The 18,656-nt window shown below is 40.5% G+C and overlaps 1 protein-coding gene across 6 annotated transcripts in view; it reads left to right on the top strand.

The window, feature by feature from the left end:
• Positions 1–18,656, top strand: part of ADCY7 (adenylate cyclase 7) — a 60,438-nt gene that overhangs the window by 16,670 nt on the left and 25,112 nt on the right. For 4 of the 6 annotated variants that reach the window (XM_064723096.1, XM_064723101.1, XM_064723095.1 and 1 more), the window contains 6 exons: positions 1,151–1,303; positions 10,259–10,802; positions 12,627–12,827; positions 14,865–15,026; positions 15,796–15,945; positions 18,193–18,341. In XM_064723096.1, the coding sequence (XP_064579166.1) occupies positions 10,632–10,802; positions 12,627–12,827; positions 14,865–15,026; positions 15,796–15,945; positions 18,193–18,341 (833 nt within the window). In that variant the 5' untranslated portion in view covers positions 1,151–1,303; positions 10,259–10,631. Of the gene's footprint in view, positions 1–1,150; positions 1,304–1,613; positions 1,738–5,335; positions 5,524–6,920; positions 7,032–10,258; positions 10,803–12,626; positions 12,828–14,864; positions 15,027–15,795; positions 15,946–18,192; positions 18,342–18,656 lie in introns of all 6 variants that reach the window. The other 2 variants (XM_064723098.1, XM_064723100.1) reach the window with 2 other exon arrangements.

The following is an 18,656-nucleotide window of genomic DNA, read 5'->3' as shown; positions in this document are numbered from 1 at the left end:
GGACAGAGCTTTGGGATGAGCAGTGAAGTTGATGCTGATACTCTCTTCCCAGCACAGCTATTTGACTTGAATCAGGCTCCTCAGTGCCATCTTAATTCTGATTTCCTGCTCTGGACCTCTCCTTGGGTCATTGTTCAACATTTCTGTGCAACCTTTTGCTCCTCTTGGTTTGTGCCCCTGGTGGGTATGCACGGGATTCCAACAAGGAACAGTGAGGAGCCAGGGCTCCTGCCAGAGCCTGGTACTGTGCTGAGGTGTTGAACTTTGACATTTTCTCATATCTGAAGAGCTGTTCCCAGAATGTGTATGAAGAGGGTAAAGCAGGAAGAGAGTGTGACAAAGCCAGGAGCTGTTATGTGTGATATGAATTCCCCTACCAGATACCTGGTGCGCTGGGTTCAAGGATGATACCTAACTATGTCTTTGTCATTTATCTAACTGGAGACACAATTTTCGGCTCACAGCATCCTAGGAATATGCACTTCTGCCCTTTGGTACTCCAAGACAAGCAAATTTAGTGTCAGAATCTCTTAATTTCCACACTAGCACTAGACAAGTCTTTATCCAGAGTTACAAGGTCCAGGGAAGGAATGTTTTGCTGGTCTGCTTTTGGGTTTTTTTTTCCAGCTGCTTTCCTGCCATATTGTCATATTTGCTGATCTGCAATATTTTAAATTGTTTTGAGTTATATAGTTTTTAATTTAAGTTACCCTTTATGGAGGTTTTTTTTTTAATTGCTGCTATTTGGTTTTATGTGTAACAAAACTTACTGGAAAAGTAGAACTTTCATTATCTGTGATGCTGTGAAAGTTAGTAAAACATTTTTATCCTATTTTTAGCAGAGTTCCCTTTGCTGTCATGCAGGTCTTGCTTAAAAAAATGTTGGGATCAGTTAGCATAAAGACAATGCCTCTCATCACTCTTGAGCTTTCTTCTCAGACATTTCCAGCTGTGATTGTTTCAATCAAGTTATATTCATGTCACAATACAGTTAAATACTTTTTCTTCTGTTGATTATCTGAGTAAAGATTCATAAAATGTATGATGGAGATGAAGTAGATTTTTCTTCCTTTAACTATGAAGGGAAGAAATAAAGTATTATTAATGCCTACAGTGGTCCTTGGAGTAAAGATTCCCTGTCTTGTTGCAGGCTCCCACGTGTGGTACATCAAAAGACTTAGTGTCAAGGATTTAACCTGAGTGGGCTGCACTCACTCTCCTGCAGGAATTTCAAAATGATGGAACAGACCATGATGGAGTGGAGAAATATGGATTTTGCCAATGAATCCTGTATCCTGTAATGGTAAGCAAACAACAAGCATGTGTTTCTTATCAGTGGTCCCAGTAAATAAAAGTGGATGGTGTGCTGTGCACAGCTCAGCACTGCAGTGCAGGTGGAAATGCTTTCCCAGTGCTGCTGGGGTGGGTGAAGTCCCAGCCCTGGGGCTGGCTGGGCACTGAGCAGGGCAGCCTTCACTCAGTGTTAGAGATGCCTCAGTTTGGAAGGTTCTCCTGTAAACCTCCTGGGGCTGTGGGGCACCAGCTGCAGGCTCTTTTGGGAAGTGACTTCTGCCACATCCTGAAGATTTGCCATGTCTGTGGTATTATTTTAGGTCTGGAATTAACTAGTTCTGCTTTAATACTCGTTAACTGGCTTTAGTATCAGCAAATCCAAAGGATAAAGCTGCTTCAGGAGAATTTAATTTGCAAGTGCCTGCTTTGCCTTAGCTGTGCCAGGTGAGATATCCCCATTTCCCCTGGTGAGTCAGTGCTTTGCATGGTGCAAGTGGCCTCTTGGCATTGGGGGTGGTTTGGCAGGGCTGGCTGTCAAACAATCTTTGGAACTGGCAAGATGAAAGATAAGATGAAACAAGAAGAGTGATAGTGATTAGATCTGTGTTCAGACATTTTAGTATCTTAGTAGGCAATCAAAACTTAGTGTGGAAACAAAATTCCATGAGGCAGGTTGGTTGTCACTGGAAAGCTCTCACTGCTTCCCATGGCTCCCTCTTTGTGATCCAAAGCACCCGACCAGGCTCTTGTGAATGTTTGGCTCCTGTGGCCCTTTGTCTGGGTCAATGAAAAATATGTATACAACTACGAGCATTTTTTTAGTGTGTTGCTATCAAGTAGAAGATTTCTGAGATTTTCAGTCCTTTATCATTGTTTTATTTCAGAATGACTCCACACAGGACCTTTCCAAAACCAGGTATTGAATTTTGGAACAGTTTCTAAAAGAGAGTTGTGGGTGTTTGACAACTTTGTGTCCTCAGGTTGGCTATGATTCCAGAAATAATGCTTCCATCAGAAAAGTCTGTCTCTTTGGTGGTGTTTTTAGTATTTAACCTCCAAGGGAGGGAACTTCCTTATTGCAAGTGTTGCTTTTAGTTTGTTTGGCTGTGAAGTACGGATGTGGTGGTGTAACAAATGTTGCATGGTTAGTTTGGGGAACATTAAAATTTCCCTGTACTGAATAGTATAGAGAAATAAGATTTTTAAAACAGGTATTTGATAGGACTTAGTATTGAAGTACTAGTCATTAAATAAAAGGGGATTGGATTTGATCTGTCTCCTTACCTCCCCCCTTCTTCCTTAAATTGTATGAAGCCTTTGCTTTAGTAAAGGACATTGTATACATTAACAAAAATATTTGTGCTGCAGTACCTCCCTGCAGTGCCCTGCTCCAGGTACTGAGGCACAGTCACATTCTTTCTGTGTCCATCTCTCGGCCTGGGAGAGGTGAGGTTGTTAGGGAAGAGGTGAGTAAGCAGAAATTCAGCTAGAAACAACCATGTCTGACAAAAACATTTAAGAAAAATACTTGGCTCTGTAAAAATTAGACTAGGACAAAAAAAAAAATCAAGAAAGCCAAAGTTGTTGTTGATATCAATGCATTGTTTGAATTTCAGATGCCAGTTTGATTTTCTGTTCACTTCAGTGGGGTGGGAATATTGTAGGTAGGAGAGTGAGGAGCCTCCTTCTCTGTTTTACTGGTATTAGATGACCTGACTGAAATGGGAAGTGCTTTCTTATCTTACTCAGGGCAGGTGTTATCTTTTTCCTGCCCTGTCCCTGCCATATTGTGATTGCACCTGCTCTGTGCAAATACACTATTTACCCTAGACATGGGTAAATAGCATTGGGTTTCTGTACTGAACTGTGCATTCCCCTCAAATAACTTTGTGGGACAGGAAAAAAAAAGAGCAATGTGTTATGCCCATTACACTCTTGTTCACAGTGATTTTTTAAAATATTTTGTATTTTTTTCTTTTTGCACATCTGTTGTATCTAGTAATAGAAGATTCCAGTTACACCCTGGTAGTCTGACTCTGCCACATCTCTGCTTCTTGACTGCTTTACTGAAATAGATTATCTGAGGCATATTCATAATTTTGCCAAACAGGTGACAGAGAATTCATTCTAGTTGTAATTAACTATATTGAGCTTAGAAATCTTGTCAGCCTGAGCTTTTTGTTTGCTATTTGTTATAATTCTGTAACCTAAATGAGATAATGCCTGAAAAAGAAAAAAGACCATTCAAGCACACCTTTCTTGAATTTTTGTTTTATTGCTGATTTCAGTAAAGGCTCAGTATTACCTTGTGTGATGCTTTTTTTTTTTTTTTCTCCTTAAAAAATAGATCCTCTGAAAATGTCAGGAGTTTTACTTTCTGTGAAAATCAGGGATATTCTTGTAGAAATTACTGGGGCTTAGACACACAGAGACTCTGTCCCTGTTCCTGTCTTAGCTGAAAATATTTTTCTGCATGGTGTTGAAGTTTAATGGTCTGTGTTTTAGGGTTTTTTTTTCCTGCAGTTTATATAGCTCAATATTAGAGGTTTTAGTACTTTCAGTAATGGCACAAGCACACTGCTTTTGATATAACTGAACTGAAATTACTCAGTGAAAAGCTATTCTGGCTTCTGAGGACACGGTGTTCAAAGACATGAATTTTAAATAGATATGAAAACTGAAAGTGTAAGGGGAATATTGACTTTTGCAGTGGTAAGCTCAGTTTTAGATCAGCTAAAGTCAAAAATTTATCTGTAAGATGTGACAGGGGGTCGGGAAGTCAAGAAATAATCACACACCTTGGTTTTGAAAGATGCAAAGCACAGCTCAATTCCCTTCTGGTGTGATGTCTCTTTTTACACCCTGGAGTTTGCTGCTTATGAAAACCAGTATTATAAAAAGGGCTGCTTCCTCCCCCACCCTGCTGAGCCAGACCCAGCACTTAATTATAAGGCTTAATAGATTTGTTGGTTGAACCATTATGTGTTTTCTCAATAAAAAGTTCCTTAGAACAGTAGTAAACTCTCCTGTGTAGTTCAGTTGCAGCAGTCTGGTTATATGGAATCCTCTTTCTTTTTTACTGACTCAGTTTGTGAGCTCTTAAATTATCAATAACTTTTCTGAACCATATTCTGTCACCATTTTCTGTCCTACCTGGATCAGTAGCAGAGAGATTTCTTTCTGTGACTGTAATCTTTTTCTTCAAAGCACATCCTGTAATAACAGTGGTATTTAAAAATGAGCAACAAGCACCCTCCCCCTGCCCCCAGCTTTAGCAGTGGTATTCTTCGTGTTCTTTCCTTAGGCTGTGGACCTGTGAGAAGTGATGAGTCAGTTTAAGAGCTCAGTGCTGTGCTTGCTTTCCTACTTGTGGTTTGCTCTCCCTTTCCAAGCCCAGGGCCAGCTGAGGAGCTCATCTGTGCCTCTGCTGCCTCTGCACTCCCCCACAGGGCAGTGACCTGCCCAAACTGGCTCTCCATGCTGTGTTTGGTGAGTGGGCTCTGCACGCAGAGAGCCCAGCAGGAGCTTGGTGCAGGATGGGGGCTCTGCCTGGGTGAGACCTGCTCCTCCTCCTCCTCCTCCTCCTCCTCCTGTGCCTGGCCAGGGCTGGCTGGTGGTGCTTATGAAACCACAGCCTCTGTTATTTCACATCTTCCACTTGTACAGGAGACTGAAAAACTCTTTCCAAATTAAACAACTCGTTACTTATTCCTACTTTAAATAGCACTGGAGAACAAACATTATGAGAAGAAGCAATCGACTGAAATAAGAATGTGAATTTAAAAGTTCAGTTTCCATGCTTTCTTTGCAGCTCATTCAGCGCTATCATTGCTGGGGCTTTCAATGTTCAAGGGCAAACCCTAAGTGATGTAGTGTCACTGATTACTTTGATGTGTCAATTTTTTAAAAATGACAGACTAACTTTGTATTGATTTAGTGTTTTAATGTAAATATAGTTCTGAGTGCTGATGTGTTGAAGTGGGTATGCTCACTTTTTGAGAAAATAGAAGGTGAATGTAAGATTTTCTTTTCTGTATTGCAGAAGAAGCCCTTCAACAATTAAATGTAGCTAAGGAAGGTGAAATTTCACATGAAAACTTCAAAATATGTATTAAAAAAGGTTCACCTTTGTAAAGAAACTCACTGCTAGCAGACAGATCATTCATTGAAAGCACACCTGCTCTCCACTCAGTACTTTTGCATGGGTAGAAGAAGCTAAAGTGGCTGCAGGTTAGTGTTTGAAAGCAAAGTCTAAAAGGAAGAAGTGTTGTCTTTAACATGAATGCTATTTCCTGTGGTGTATGTTTGTATTGCTGAATTTAATTTCCTAGACTGAACTAGTCATGGACTTCACTAGACTGGAGATTATTTTTGGCTGAGATTCATAATTCATCCACTAATCTCCTTCAATTATTCTATTGCATGTTTATAGATTCCTGATTCCCTTTTAGGATCTGCTAATGGGTAATTACAGTTAGCAATCATTCTTGTCATGGAAATTGCTAAAGTAATTTCAGAAACATTGTTGTTATTTGTGTGAAACAAAAGACGGTATGGAAATCAAGACTGCACTGTTTGTCTGGTTCTGTATCAGTTAAAGATGAAAAAAGTGTTTCTGCTTTCTTTTATACAGAAGTTTTTGAGAGGAATGAGACAATTTGCATAGATTCATTTGGTTCTTGCTATTAGAGCTTGTTTTAATATTTCAGACGCTGCTCTTTGGTAACCAGGCAGCTCTGGGTGATCAGTCTTGAGCTCTGGGCAAATGAACAACTAAGAGAAAAAATATAAGTTATTCAGATGATTACTGTGTCTGTGTTCACTTGTGAATATATCAGGAGCTTTGAAATTAAAAACAGAACTCCAACATACTTGGATTATGGTTGGAAAGGCTTTAACTTGGTCAGGAGATGCTGTGAGTAATTCTCCTGAGAGAGGGAATAGGATGTGATCACTGGCTATCTGTCCATCCTGGTGTGTGAGTGAGAGGGTGGCGGGAGGGTGCAGAGAGTGAAAGAAGCCATCCCAAGAGCTGTTCTTTGTTATCAGTCTGACTTCTGTCATTCTTTCTGTTGCTCCACTGTGCAGTGCTGAGGGGAGGCTGCTCTTTGTGCCAGAGCTCCAGAGATGGGATGTGGGATGTGATTGATTTTGTGCTCTGCTCTCTCCATGTCTTGGATGCTCTCCCCTTTTTCCCTGCCCCAGCTGCCCTCACACTGCTCCATGCAGACAATTTCTGGGGAGGAAGGGGCTGAAACTACCCCATGCATCCACACCCTTGGGCTGGTGTGTGTTCTTTACAACACTTGGGCTCTACAGGTTCTGTACAGGCCATGCTATTCTACAGCTGTTGAGCCTTCAGAAAAGGTGTGTGCCTTCAGCCAGGTCTTCAGAAAATGGGTGGATTGACAAAAAGCCTGGTGGAGAGTTTTAACTAGCCTGGGAGAATAAAAGAGCCTCAGTCCAAGCCTGGTAGGCTAATGAAATAATAATTGCTTTTTGTATTTTTGTGTCAGTAGGAGACTGGAGAGTTTAGCAGTGCTTGAAAGTTCCCATCTAAGGGAAGGAAAGCATAGGGCAATACCTAGATCTGTGGTTGATAGAAATGTTGTCTTTTTTGGTTGCAGGTGAAAGGTGGCTGTGTTTTGTCAGGTCTTGCCCAGCACTTACCTAGAAGAGGTTCTGGTGCTAAATCTGATCACATCCTTGTTCCCACTGAAACACAATAGATTTGGAAGGTAATAGGTGTTTTGGTTCATTTTCTGGAAGGTATTCTGTTGGCTAGTTTTTTTAATACCTCTCACATGTCCAGTGTTCTTACATATTCACTGGGCAAAAATTCTTCATGTTAATTGGCTGGCAAATGGCTATGGAGCTCACACAGATGTGACTGAATCATATTGGTGTGTTTGGTGGCTGCTCCCAGAGGCTCTCAGTGCAGTTTCTAACCCACAGTGCCAGGGCTGCTTCCCATAGGTCCTGACCTGGGTGACAATTCCTTCTCTTTTCATCCAAACACAATGAAGGCAACTAAAGAAATGAGACTTTTTCTTGATCAGCTGCTGATCAGAACTCTGTGGCTTTATGGCAGCAGCCCAGATCCAGTCCCTATTTGGCTCAGTGTGTTTGCCTCTGGTGCTTCTGGGAGTGTTCTTTGGTTTTTGTGGGCTGTTGCTGTTTCAGGGTTACACCTTTCCTGGTGTGTCAAAACAGCCAAACTTCCAGGAACAATGACCAAAAAGAGTAAAAGTGATGTTCTGGTGCACAGTCCTCACATGATCCTTAAATGTATAAAGAGAAGCATGGTGAGTTGATCTATTTCCCAATCTGTGATACCACCCATGATAGAATCTTTTTTTCTCTCTCAAATCTACCTTCCACATTTCCAAAAGGTTGATGGAAAAAATTCAAAGGAGGAAAGACACAAAGTGGGGACTTTTTTAAAAGGGAGGTGGTAGTGGCAGGGGGACATGGGATGCAAATTGAAAGTAATTTGGAGTGGAATTATTCACCTCAAAGTAGCATTTATGTGGTGCATTATGGGTTCTTGGTAAATCAATAAAGTACTGTTGGGGAGTTTCTTTGCCTGGTAGAGTTCTGAGAAGAAAATTGTATGACCCAGGGGTCATTCATAATTACTTGTAGTGCATATCTACAGAGATCAGCCAGGAAGAAACAAATCAATGAGATATCAATCTCTTTTTAATTAAAATGGCCTAGACTATTGAAAAGACATGTCTCTTCAATCTACTGTCCTGTAAAACTCTTCAATAACATGCAGAGAGAGTGCCAAGCTGACACTGCACCCATTTTTCATTTTTTGAGCATCAGATAACTGAGCCACAGCCACACAGCATAATCCTGTAGGATAGATGTAGTTCTTGGTACTGTTTTTTCATTGACATAGTCAGGAGAAGTTACAGAAAGCAAGCTGTGAAGTAATTTTTCCTGGACTTAATATTAAAGTAGCCCAAGACAGGATAATTTGTTCCACATAATTGTGGATTTATTATTGCTTAGTAATTAATAGTTATTTTTTGAAAATGGATTCTGCTAATTGGAAAAAAAGTTCCCTCTCAAAATACATCTTTATCATAAAAATAACCGTCAAAATCATATTTCTGCAAGTATATTAAAGAATATCTTCATTGGTTTTGATCTGAAATATACTTTTAGAAGGAACTGGGACAGCAAGCCTGTCATCTCTTTCATGCAGTTGTTCACATCAGGCAGAGTGAGTTCCTGCACCCCCAGCCCCATGGTGAAGGAATTCCTCAGGATGTTTGCTGAGCTCTCTGCCTCTCTGCTGCATCAGAGGCCAAACCTGCCCCCTGTCTGGAGTGTGTTGTCTTTGTTACTGAAAGACAAATTCAGATTGCAATACTTGCCCCTGTGCACACCGTCTGAGAGTTTCTTCTTCAGGAAAAACTGGCTTACACCCAAGTGAAGTAATAGTGCAGTTTCCTTTGACTTGGAAAATGCAGTAAAACATGATGCAAATGTTTCAATTTCTCCTACATCTCTCCTTTAAGTGTCAGTGGTTTCTGAGATTCACACTTCTTTTCAAGAGCATTATTATGCACATGAAAATGGTGTGAGTACCTAAAGAATTCTTTAAAGTGAAAAATGGGAGGATTTTAATTATGATGAGCTCAGTAATAGCCAGTACAGGTGAGATATTAGGTATACCATTAACTATAAATGGGAAAGATTCAATTTTATTTTCTTTTTATACATGTATACGTATTTATATGTTAATATAAATGTCAGTTTATTCTGGATATTACTGAATAAGAGTGATGCAATATGGGATTTTTTTTGTGATTAATCCAAGTTTGGGGGATGCTCTGGAAAGAAGTTCTAGTTTCTTATTTTGCAAAAGTACACTGTTTTTTTGATCCACTCTCACTGTTGGTATATCTGGTTTTGCCTGCTTGATCATTAATAATTGGATAGGATGTTAGTGTTTGGCTCTATTTACCAGAGGCAGAATTGCTCACTATGGTTTCTGAAACTTTTTCCTGCTTTTAGTGTGAAAGCAGTCTGAATGTGTGTGTGCAGTTATGCATTTGGTTTTTGAAAGTAACTGGCTGGGATTTGGCTTTTCTGAGGAAAAAAAAGAAGTGAGGTTTAGTGGGTTCTTTCTCCCTGGAGCAGTGGCCTTGGGCACCATGGAGACAGCAGTCAAGTGGCAAAGAAGCTGTGGTCCTGTTATCAAGTTTTAATAAGACTTACAAAATCCTGTTTTTCATGCTTCCCTCCATCACATCCCTGTGCTTCTTTTTTATGGCTCTTGGCATTGAATGAACTATATTGATGAACGTATTTGAAAAACACTGGTCATTAGAAATGAACAATACAGTTTATTCCCTAATGTTCATTGTTAGCAGAACACATGTATTGCTTTGGGAACAGTATCACTTAAAGTGGAATGAAATTTACAGATCTAGATACTTAATATCTTTAAAAAAAAGTTTAATGAATTTTGGCTTGGACAGCTGTGAGAAAATTCTTTTCTCATTTTTCTATGCCCTAATTAAAGTCTGAAATTAATAAAAGAGGATGTCTTAATTTTTAAGATGCATGTTTTGAGAAAGAGTGCCAAGTGTATTGTGATTGAAGATGACATACACACACACAGATGCACACAACTTCCAAGGAGCTGTGAGCATTCAGTTCCCAGCTCGCTCACAGGAGCTGTGCCATTTGCTCAGAAGGAAAAGCCCCATGTAGCACACTTGTACATGAAAATGTTGGAGCCTGCAGAGCAGCCCTTGGTGAGTGCTGCCCACGCACGAGGCTCCTGGGCTCCCACCCACCACAGCACGCTGCTCTTGCTCACTGGTCACAGCACGCAGGTGGAAAGTTCAAGGAAAGTTTAAGGAATAAACTGTTTTTATTCCCTCCCCCCTGGGGAACATTGTGTATTATTACCTATGAATTTACTAATCCTGTCTCTCTGCAGGGTTCATCCCAGGAAGTGAGACTCAAGCTTATGGAAAGGAGTTTGAGACTTGCAAAGTAATAATTAAAAAAGTCTCATGCCAAAAACACCTGTCTGCAACAATGCAAGTTGATCTGGAGCTTCATGCTTAGTGCTGATGATGAATTGCCTGTGGTTTTGGGGAGGCTAATTCTTGCCTTTGATTGCATTGGGAATCTGAAGCTGCTGCTCATGAGATGTAAAACCAGAGAACGTGGTTACTCGGTGTGCCTGAAGATCACAGAGGCAGCAGCCAAACGACAAAACTTCTCTTTGAAGCAGTGGCTTCAGCTGTGTCACTGTGTGCACTGGGAACTGAGAGAAACAGCAGAAATAGCAGCCAGCCTGGGAGAAGATGCCAGCTAAAGGGAAATACTTCTTCAACGAGGGCGATGAGGGCAGGATCTCAGACCCGCTCTATGAGAAGTACCGCTACACCAGCCAGCAGCATCCCCTCCTGCTGCTGCTGCTCTTCATCGCCATCCTCTTCTGGACTACTCTGATCATCATCTTCTTTGTTACTGCTGTGAGTAAATTTTGTGTGTGTTCTGTGTTTGCAGAGAGGATAAGGAGTCGCTCTGACAGCACACTGAATCTTTTTGGCTGTATAATATTTTGAGCCACATGGTATCAAAGTTGCAGTGCTGAAAGATATCAAGGAACCGTGCATGTATTACTGTGTATGATTTTGAAATGGTGGGAAGAGAGGAGAGATTGTCAGGCACCTGCACAATTACTATAAGGATTGTTTTTCTATTCTATACATCTGTATTGTATGTATGTACATATGTATTGTATTGTATTCTATAGATCTGATCTGTGTTGAATGCTAGCTATGATAGTAAGTCCTAAAAGGGCCAAGGAAGGAGCAAGAGCAGAAGCTAAAATGTCCTGCATTTCTCATATTATGGTGACTTGTTGGTTTTTCATCACATTATTCCTGAGGTGGTTCTTTTCTTAAAAGATTTGCAGATGTTAATTTCCTTTTTTTAAAGTATTTTTCTTTTTTTTTTTGTTAATAAAAGCACAATAGGAACCTCCTAGTACTATGGGTGATCAGTGGAATCAATATTTAGTTAACGAAGAGCGGTGGTCCTATAGGCATAGAAAAGATGCAGCTTACAGATTTTTTTTGTTATGTGGTGTAATTTGATTTTTTGTAAAGAAATTTGGTGTTGTACAAGCTCAACTGACAGCTGGTAAGAAGAGGAGTTGATTTAAAGATAATGTTGTAAAAAGGTAGTAAAGTAGCTGTTCTAATGCTTCATTGCCTTTTAACTCTGCTTTCCAAACAGCTTCATGATAAAGGGTCTTCAAGTCTCTCCTTAGCAGCAAATCAAATCTTACCACTTGCACTTGTATCCCTTTTGCCTTTTATTTCTTAGGGAGGGAAGAAAAGCAGGAACACTATTTTTAACAATTTATCTTCCATGAAACTTAGAGCACTGTTACACTCCTCTTTAGCCAAGTTTGAGCTCTAAATCCATTTCTTTGGGCATATCTACATTATAGACACAGTGTAGTTAGAACTTAGCGGTTTGGGGTTTGCCTTTTAAGCTCCTTTGGAAAATAATAGCAGTGGAACTGGGGTAGTGTTGCAGTAGGACCTGAAATGAACAACACACACAAGATGACATGTCCAAAGCAAGAAGAGGGCAGTTTATTTCCAAACTCCTATATTTATAGACTTTCAAAAGTGACCATGGATTGGGGGATGAAATTGCTGCCTCTCTACTACACTGGCCAAACCAACAGTCCATCAATTTTCTCCTCCTCCAGAAAGGAAAGCAAAACAATCATTATTTACTTGAAAAGTGCGTGAGAAACTCCATTACAAAAATGTAAACACCAGAAGGCTTAGAAGAACTTAGAAGAAGTGGGACAGGGTAGAATGAGTGTCTATAATAGTATTTATTATATTAGCTCTGTATATGTGAATATCAGAAGGTGCTCATGCTGCCACAGCTGCTCTACTTAAAAATGCAGGTTGACTTATTTCCAAGGTGTCCAAGGTCTTTCCAGGGCAGTATAGATGCATCTTGCATTGTTCTGAAGGGGACATTTGTAGCAGCTGTAACCCTTTGTTTTGCCTTTGCAGGAAGCTCATTCCCATCTTGCCTTCCTGAGTGTCTATAATAGTATTTATTATATTAGCTCTGTATATGTGAATATCAGAAGGTGTTCATGCTGCCACAGCTAGTCTACTTAAAAACCCAGGTTAACTTATTTCAGAGGTGTCCAAGCTGTTTCCAGGGCAGTATAGATTTTCCTTGTTGTGGAGGGGACATTTGCATTATTCCCTGTTCTGAAGGGGACACTTGTGGCAGCTGTAGCCCTTGTTTCCTTGCAGGAGGCTGGCTCCCACCTGCCGTTCCTGGTGGCGGTGTGCGCGGCGCTGGCCGTGTTTGCGCTCACGTACCTGCTGCTGTGCATGGAGTCCCTGCTCCGCCGCTGCCTGGCGCTCTTCGGCCTCGTGGCCTGGCTCTGCTTCCTCACCGTGGGATACGTCTCCCTCTTTGAAACGGGGAGTGACTACCAGCTGTGGGAGCAGGTGGGTACGCTCTGCTCATTCTGGTACTCACATAGGGCTGGTGGTCAGCTGTGGATGTTTCTCTGTGCTTCAGTCTTTCAGGATGTTGTAACTGTGCGATAACTCTTCTGAGATTTAGGTTAACTTCTAAAAACTGGCTTCACTGATTTGTTGCAGTAATTTTAGTTGGTGTTCTGGATTATAGTGAAAATACATTTCAGTGAAAAAATTGGATAATTGCATAAACCGAGGTGGGAATTGCATCGTTAGTGATGAATTGGATTTTTCTAATTAAATTGGATTTTTATTTAGGATTTCTACTAAATCTTAATTACTATTAATTCATCTCTGATTTCTTTTGGGTTTTTTTTTTTGTTAATAATACTTGCTTTGTTAATTTATTTGGATCAGAGAAGTGTTCAAGAAATGTATAAAGGACTCCAGAGCTGGGTGTGCCCTAGGGAGCAGGTTTTTAAGTCAGTGTGAGAGGTGAAGGAACAATAAGGATTAATGACACATCCTGGCATTGCTGGGTGTGGCTAAATTTCATTGCTTGCTATCTCTGATCAGAAGATGGGTGATTTCATGAAGCCAAAAATATCATAATTTGTAGGAAACTCCTCCTAGGATCTCATAATGCAAGCAGAAGAGTTTTAATTAATTTTTATCTTGTTTTATGAACTCTGCCCCTTCCCTTCTTTATTTGAATAATGAAAGATATAAATTATCAGCTAAGCAACCCAAATCTGATTTGTATTATGGCCTGGATCCAGCACTGTACATTTAGAGTTGCTGTTTGGTATTTTTTACCTTAAGGAAGTGGCTATTACCTTAGGAACCACCCCCCACCCCCAAATGTATTGATCTTAAGTATAAATGCAAATATGTAACAAAGCACGATTTGGTTTTGCTGCTTTCAGTGCTGCAAGCCAATGTGGTGCCGTCATGTAGTAATAATTCATTCTTATTGATTTTAAGTCTAAAATATAAGGACGCCCTACTCTGAAAGTGAATAGAGTTACTTCAGAATTTCACCTCAAATTATGAATTTATCACTAATTAAAGCTGCTGTTTAAATGGGGTATGGCTTTTGCTTGTCCATCCTTTTCTTGTGCTTCTAAAACTATCACACAGCATTCAGAATGTTGTGTGATGGGAGTTGCAAATATGGCAGAAAAAAAATGTTTTTACTCCAGTTAAAGTAGTAAGATATAGACAGAAAACTTTTATTTGCCTGTTAGTTTGACTGGGACAGCAATAATCAGACAGTCTATTCTGGGAAAATATTTAAGGGCAGACTGGACCTTGAGACTTCCTCGAAGGAAGCTCTTGTCTGGAGAGGCACAATTTAGTTGCTGTGATGAGATGGAGCTGAGCCAGGAATGCTGCAATATATTCCTCTGATCAGGGCTGTTACTTTCCCTATGTATACAAGTTGACAATTGTAACAAGTCTATAAATATGAATTCAAGTTTTGCAAACCTTCCCACTGATCTGGAGCAGTTCAGTTGTGCATTTTATAAAAGGTGTGCAGCTAAATATGTGGTTAGTGGTAATAAAGGTTATTCTCTTGTGGGAGGACCAGGAAGTATTGGTTGGATTTTCGGTTTTTATCAAACACAAAGCAAACCTACACATGTGACTGGGTGATGTTAAAATTAGAGAAATATCTTCCAACAGGTGAGAAACCTGATTCAGTATTGCTAGCCTTGCAACACACTGTTCCTGATTTGTGAGTACAAAGTGCATCCAAAGTGCATCTCCAGCTGTAAAGGATAAGTTCAGAATAAAGGGCAAGGACAAGTGAAAAAATTATAGGTGATATGTCACATTAACCCATCTTGTCTATGAACCTATAACTGTTAATTCCTCAAAACTCCTAGAACTACCACTATCCTTATGGTTTTAACTGTCTTTTGAAACATCAATATCTAATTGTTCAGCCTGAAATTGAGTAAAAATCCCACTGCCTTGCTCCTGTTTCTGTAGTGATTTCTGGCAGTTACCTACTAACATGTATGTGTGATTCTTTCTTATTTTTTCTTTTTCTTTCCAAAGGTGCCATTCTTTCTGTTCATAATCTTCACAGTTTATACCATGCTACCCTTTGGGATGAGAGGTGCTGTCATAATTAGTGTTGTTTCTGCTCTCTCCCATATTGTTGTTTTAACTGTGGTAAGTGTAACATCTGAAGGAAATAAGGAACGCATTCCTTTTCAGGTAAGGAAATAGCTTGGTTACATAATAAAATACTCTAGTCAAGCTTCCCTTTGCTTTTGGCATAACTGTTCTATTAAGAAAAGTTCCATTGATGTTTCAAGTTCGTGGATTTGGACCTTGGCCCCAAAATCCCTTAGGCTTTTTGTAAATTTGCAAATTTTTGAATCTACAGGGCAATTTTGTTTTTCTGACTTAAGTGGAAAAATCAGGGCTGTTAAATTAATTTTTAAACTAAACTGTTAAAAACATGCCTAGCTCAGTCACAGTCACTCTTCCCAACCTGTGCTCCTTCAGGTGGGTCTACCCACCTTCACCAGGCGCTGCCCACAGGGCGGATCACAAGGGCCACTGCTGCCCTGGGGTGCCAGAGCGGCTGGGAGCGCAGCCTGGCAGTTCAGGGCTCCAGCATTCAGCACCAGGGTGTGCTCATTAACAGCAGCCCCCAGCTCCTGTGTGCAGGGTGTGCCAGGCTCCACACAGCATGCTGAGGCAGCAGCTTGTGCCCTGCTTTTCCACAAACCAAACACTGGTGCCTGCAAGTAAATGTTGAATGATAGCATAGCATTTTCTGTTTCATTATTGTGACTGTGAAAGTCAGATTGCATCTGCCAGGTCCATCCTGGGTAATAGCAACAATGATTTGTTATGGGATGGGTAAGAGGAAATGAGACATGGTCTGGGATTGACTGTGTTTTATGGGACTAATATGTGTGTTGGTGAAGTATCAGAGACTGCCCTGCAGTAGGTAAATATTTTTCTTCTCGTGCAGCTCCTTGCCAATGCTGTAATTTTCCTTTGTGGCAACTTGATGGGTGCATTTCACAAACGCCAAATGCAGGTTGCTTCATGGGATCTGTACAGATACACCTTAAAGTGCATCCAGGTCCGAATGAAATTGAAGATTGAAAAGAGGCAGCAAGTGAGTGAGCTAGCTCATGTTATGAGTTGCTTGTTTTCATTTCCAAAGTCTGCATAAATTCATAAGGTTGGTGACTAATCCATGTTGAAAGGTTTGGTCCAATCTTTGAGATACCCACCTAGTGTCAAAAATAAAAGTCGTGCTATTTGTAACAAAAGAAGGAAGTTAAAGGGAGGAAGCTGTTTTCTGGGGCTTGTCTACATGAAAATCACAGTATTTGTAACAGGAATGTAATTGCCAGTCATTTTTAGTTCCTCTTTTCCTAGAATAAACTCTCCCTGGGACTGGCTAAGATAACTTAAGAGGACATATTCTTAATGCCCTGAAATCACTTGTAAGGTAATTTTAACAGTTAGTTTTATGGCTCCCTTGGTCATATTTTTTTGCATTGAATTCTAAAGTATTATTTGTTCTTATATTTTATTGTCTCTCAAACTGTTTTTCCTTTGCTAAAAGGAGAAAATTGGATGTGAAGGGAGAAAAAGAAATAATGTATTAGATAAAAATATTTATTTCCATAAACTCCAGTGGTATTCAAAGAATAAACAAGCATGGATTTCTTACTGAGGAAGTTTTGTAGAGAGATACCAAAGCTGAAACTGGGGCACCTTTCCTGGTACAAGTAGGGTTAAGAAGTGCTCTACAAGGCTGATGTGTATCGTGTTCTCTGCCCACCAGTTATTAGATAAAAAGAAGGGGCTGAGAAGTGACTGCCCTGATCCAACCGGGAAGCAGAAAGTGCCACGCTGCTAGTGCGGTCTGTTCTCTGATGCTAATCTTGGGAGATGAGATGACAAATCTGCAGGAAAGCCCTGCCAGAATTTCCCCACGCAGCTGCTGGGGAAGCCTCTGATCACCTTGGGCAGTCAGTGTGCTCTCATTTCCTGGGCAATGTGCTCACTTCCATGGGTGTTCAGGATATTGGTTTTGGGATTGTTTTCTTTATGGTTGCTTGTTTGAAGTGTAAATGTGCTTGAGTCTACGGAGGGCTTTCTTTTCAACCATGTTGCAATTTGTCAGGCAATTCTGAGTATCCTTTCTGCCACCCTTTTCTCTGTGAAAAAGATGTGAGAGCTGCAGTTCAGGGTTCCTCGCTGCTTCCTTGAACACTGTGGGATGTGTCAGTCTCCCAAAGGCCCTGTTATATTCCCTGGGATTCAGCTGTCACTTTAAGGTCTTTCCCAGGTCTGACTCTCCTAGTACCAAACAGTAGGTGAGGGAAAGGAGGTATTTCTAGTTCTGGCATCAGTCTCAAGGTAAACTGCTGCCCACACCTTGTGCAGACGAGTGCTCGATGCTCAAGGACTGTCTCTTCCCACTGTGATCCCAGCTTATTTCTTCTTGGGGGCAGGCACTGGTTAAACAACCCTGGCAGCTCACTGCTGCCTGAACAGGGCTGTGTTGGGCAGCCAGGGAAAGGGGACAAGGACTTGGTCCCAGGGGACAGCATTTTGCATTTTTCTTGGCTGCAAAATGTGCTAATCTTGCTGTTGATATTGTCTGCAAAGTTCCTGCTTGTAGCTGCTCCACACAGCATTTCCTCTTCCATCTCTGCGGTAGGAGAGCCTCACTCCAAGTACTGTCTTTTTTGTCATCCTCTTCTGCCCAGCAACTTGCCAGGGTCTTTTTGAAGAATGGGCTTTTGAGAGAGAGCCAGTGTAAAAGGGTGTCCTGAATAATCAAACAATAGAAGTGGGTTTGGAGGAGTCTGTTTCTCTCAGTTCAAAAGGCTTCATTTCTCTGGCATTGCTTCATGTTAGCTATAGCAGCATGCAGCTGACACTTTTGTATCTGCTGCTGCTTTTCCAGTATTTGAGAATTTACAGCTATTTTAAAAACTGAATAGATTGTTAGGTACAAAACATAAGCTTTTACAGAACTTTTATCAGACAATGCTAACATAACACTGACATCAGGGGACAAAATAAAACGTAATTTATCCAGAAAAAAGTAGTACAGAATTTTGTACATTTTGTGTGTGTGTGTTTCATGGTTACAACGGAATGTCACACCTTGGCCACAAGGAACAAAATAAAAAGTATGCAACATAAATGTGAAATCAATAATTTGGAGAACAGCAATGTAAAAATGTCTTCTGGAAAACCTGACATGCATTACTCAAAACCTATTTGAATAAAAGCATTTTGTTTTGGTTTTTTAATGCCTTCTTGCAGTCAGTAGAATTCTGCAGTTTCAAACTTACTGTGTTAATAATTTTGCACAATTATTCCTACCCCCACTTTTTAGGAAAATTTGCTTTTATCCATCCTTCCTGCTCATATCTCTATGGAAATGAAGCTGGCAATCATTGAGCGACTGAAGGAAACTAATGATAACAGGCAGATGCATGACAACAACTTCCACAGCCTATATGTAAAAAGGCACCAAAATGTTAGGTAAGTGGAAGCCCCAGAAATTGATATAAACTTCTGATTCTTATCAGTACCTATGGTCCAGTGAAATTAAAATTTAAAGGCAGACTTTGAGGCTGAAGTGAGCTTCTTTCCTGCTGTGGGAAGATAACGTGTTGAACTGGTGTGCTGTCTTTTAAATCAAGGGGAAATACTTGAACCCTTTTGCTGGAGCTGTTTCCCAAAGAGGAGAGAGTTGTTTTCTGTTAAGTGCATTTCAATAGTTATGCTGACTGTGGAATTAAGGTATCTTCATATTTCACTTTCCCTGCTTTTGCCTTTTTGCTTTTGCTCCTGTCT

The sequence above is a fragment of the Zonotrichia leucophrys genome, chromosome 11 (assembly GCF_028769735.1).
Source record: "Zonotrichia leucophrys gambelii isolate GWCS_2022_RI chromosome 11, RI_Zleu_2.0, whole genome shotgun sequence".
Taxonomy (NCBI): Eukaryota; Metazoa; Chordata; class Aves; order Passeriformes; family Passerellidae; genus Zonotrichia; species Zonotrichia leucophrys.
This window is presented reverse-complemented; position numbering and strand designations above follow the sequence as displayed.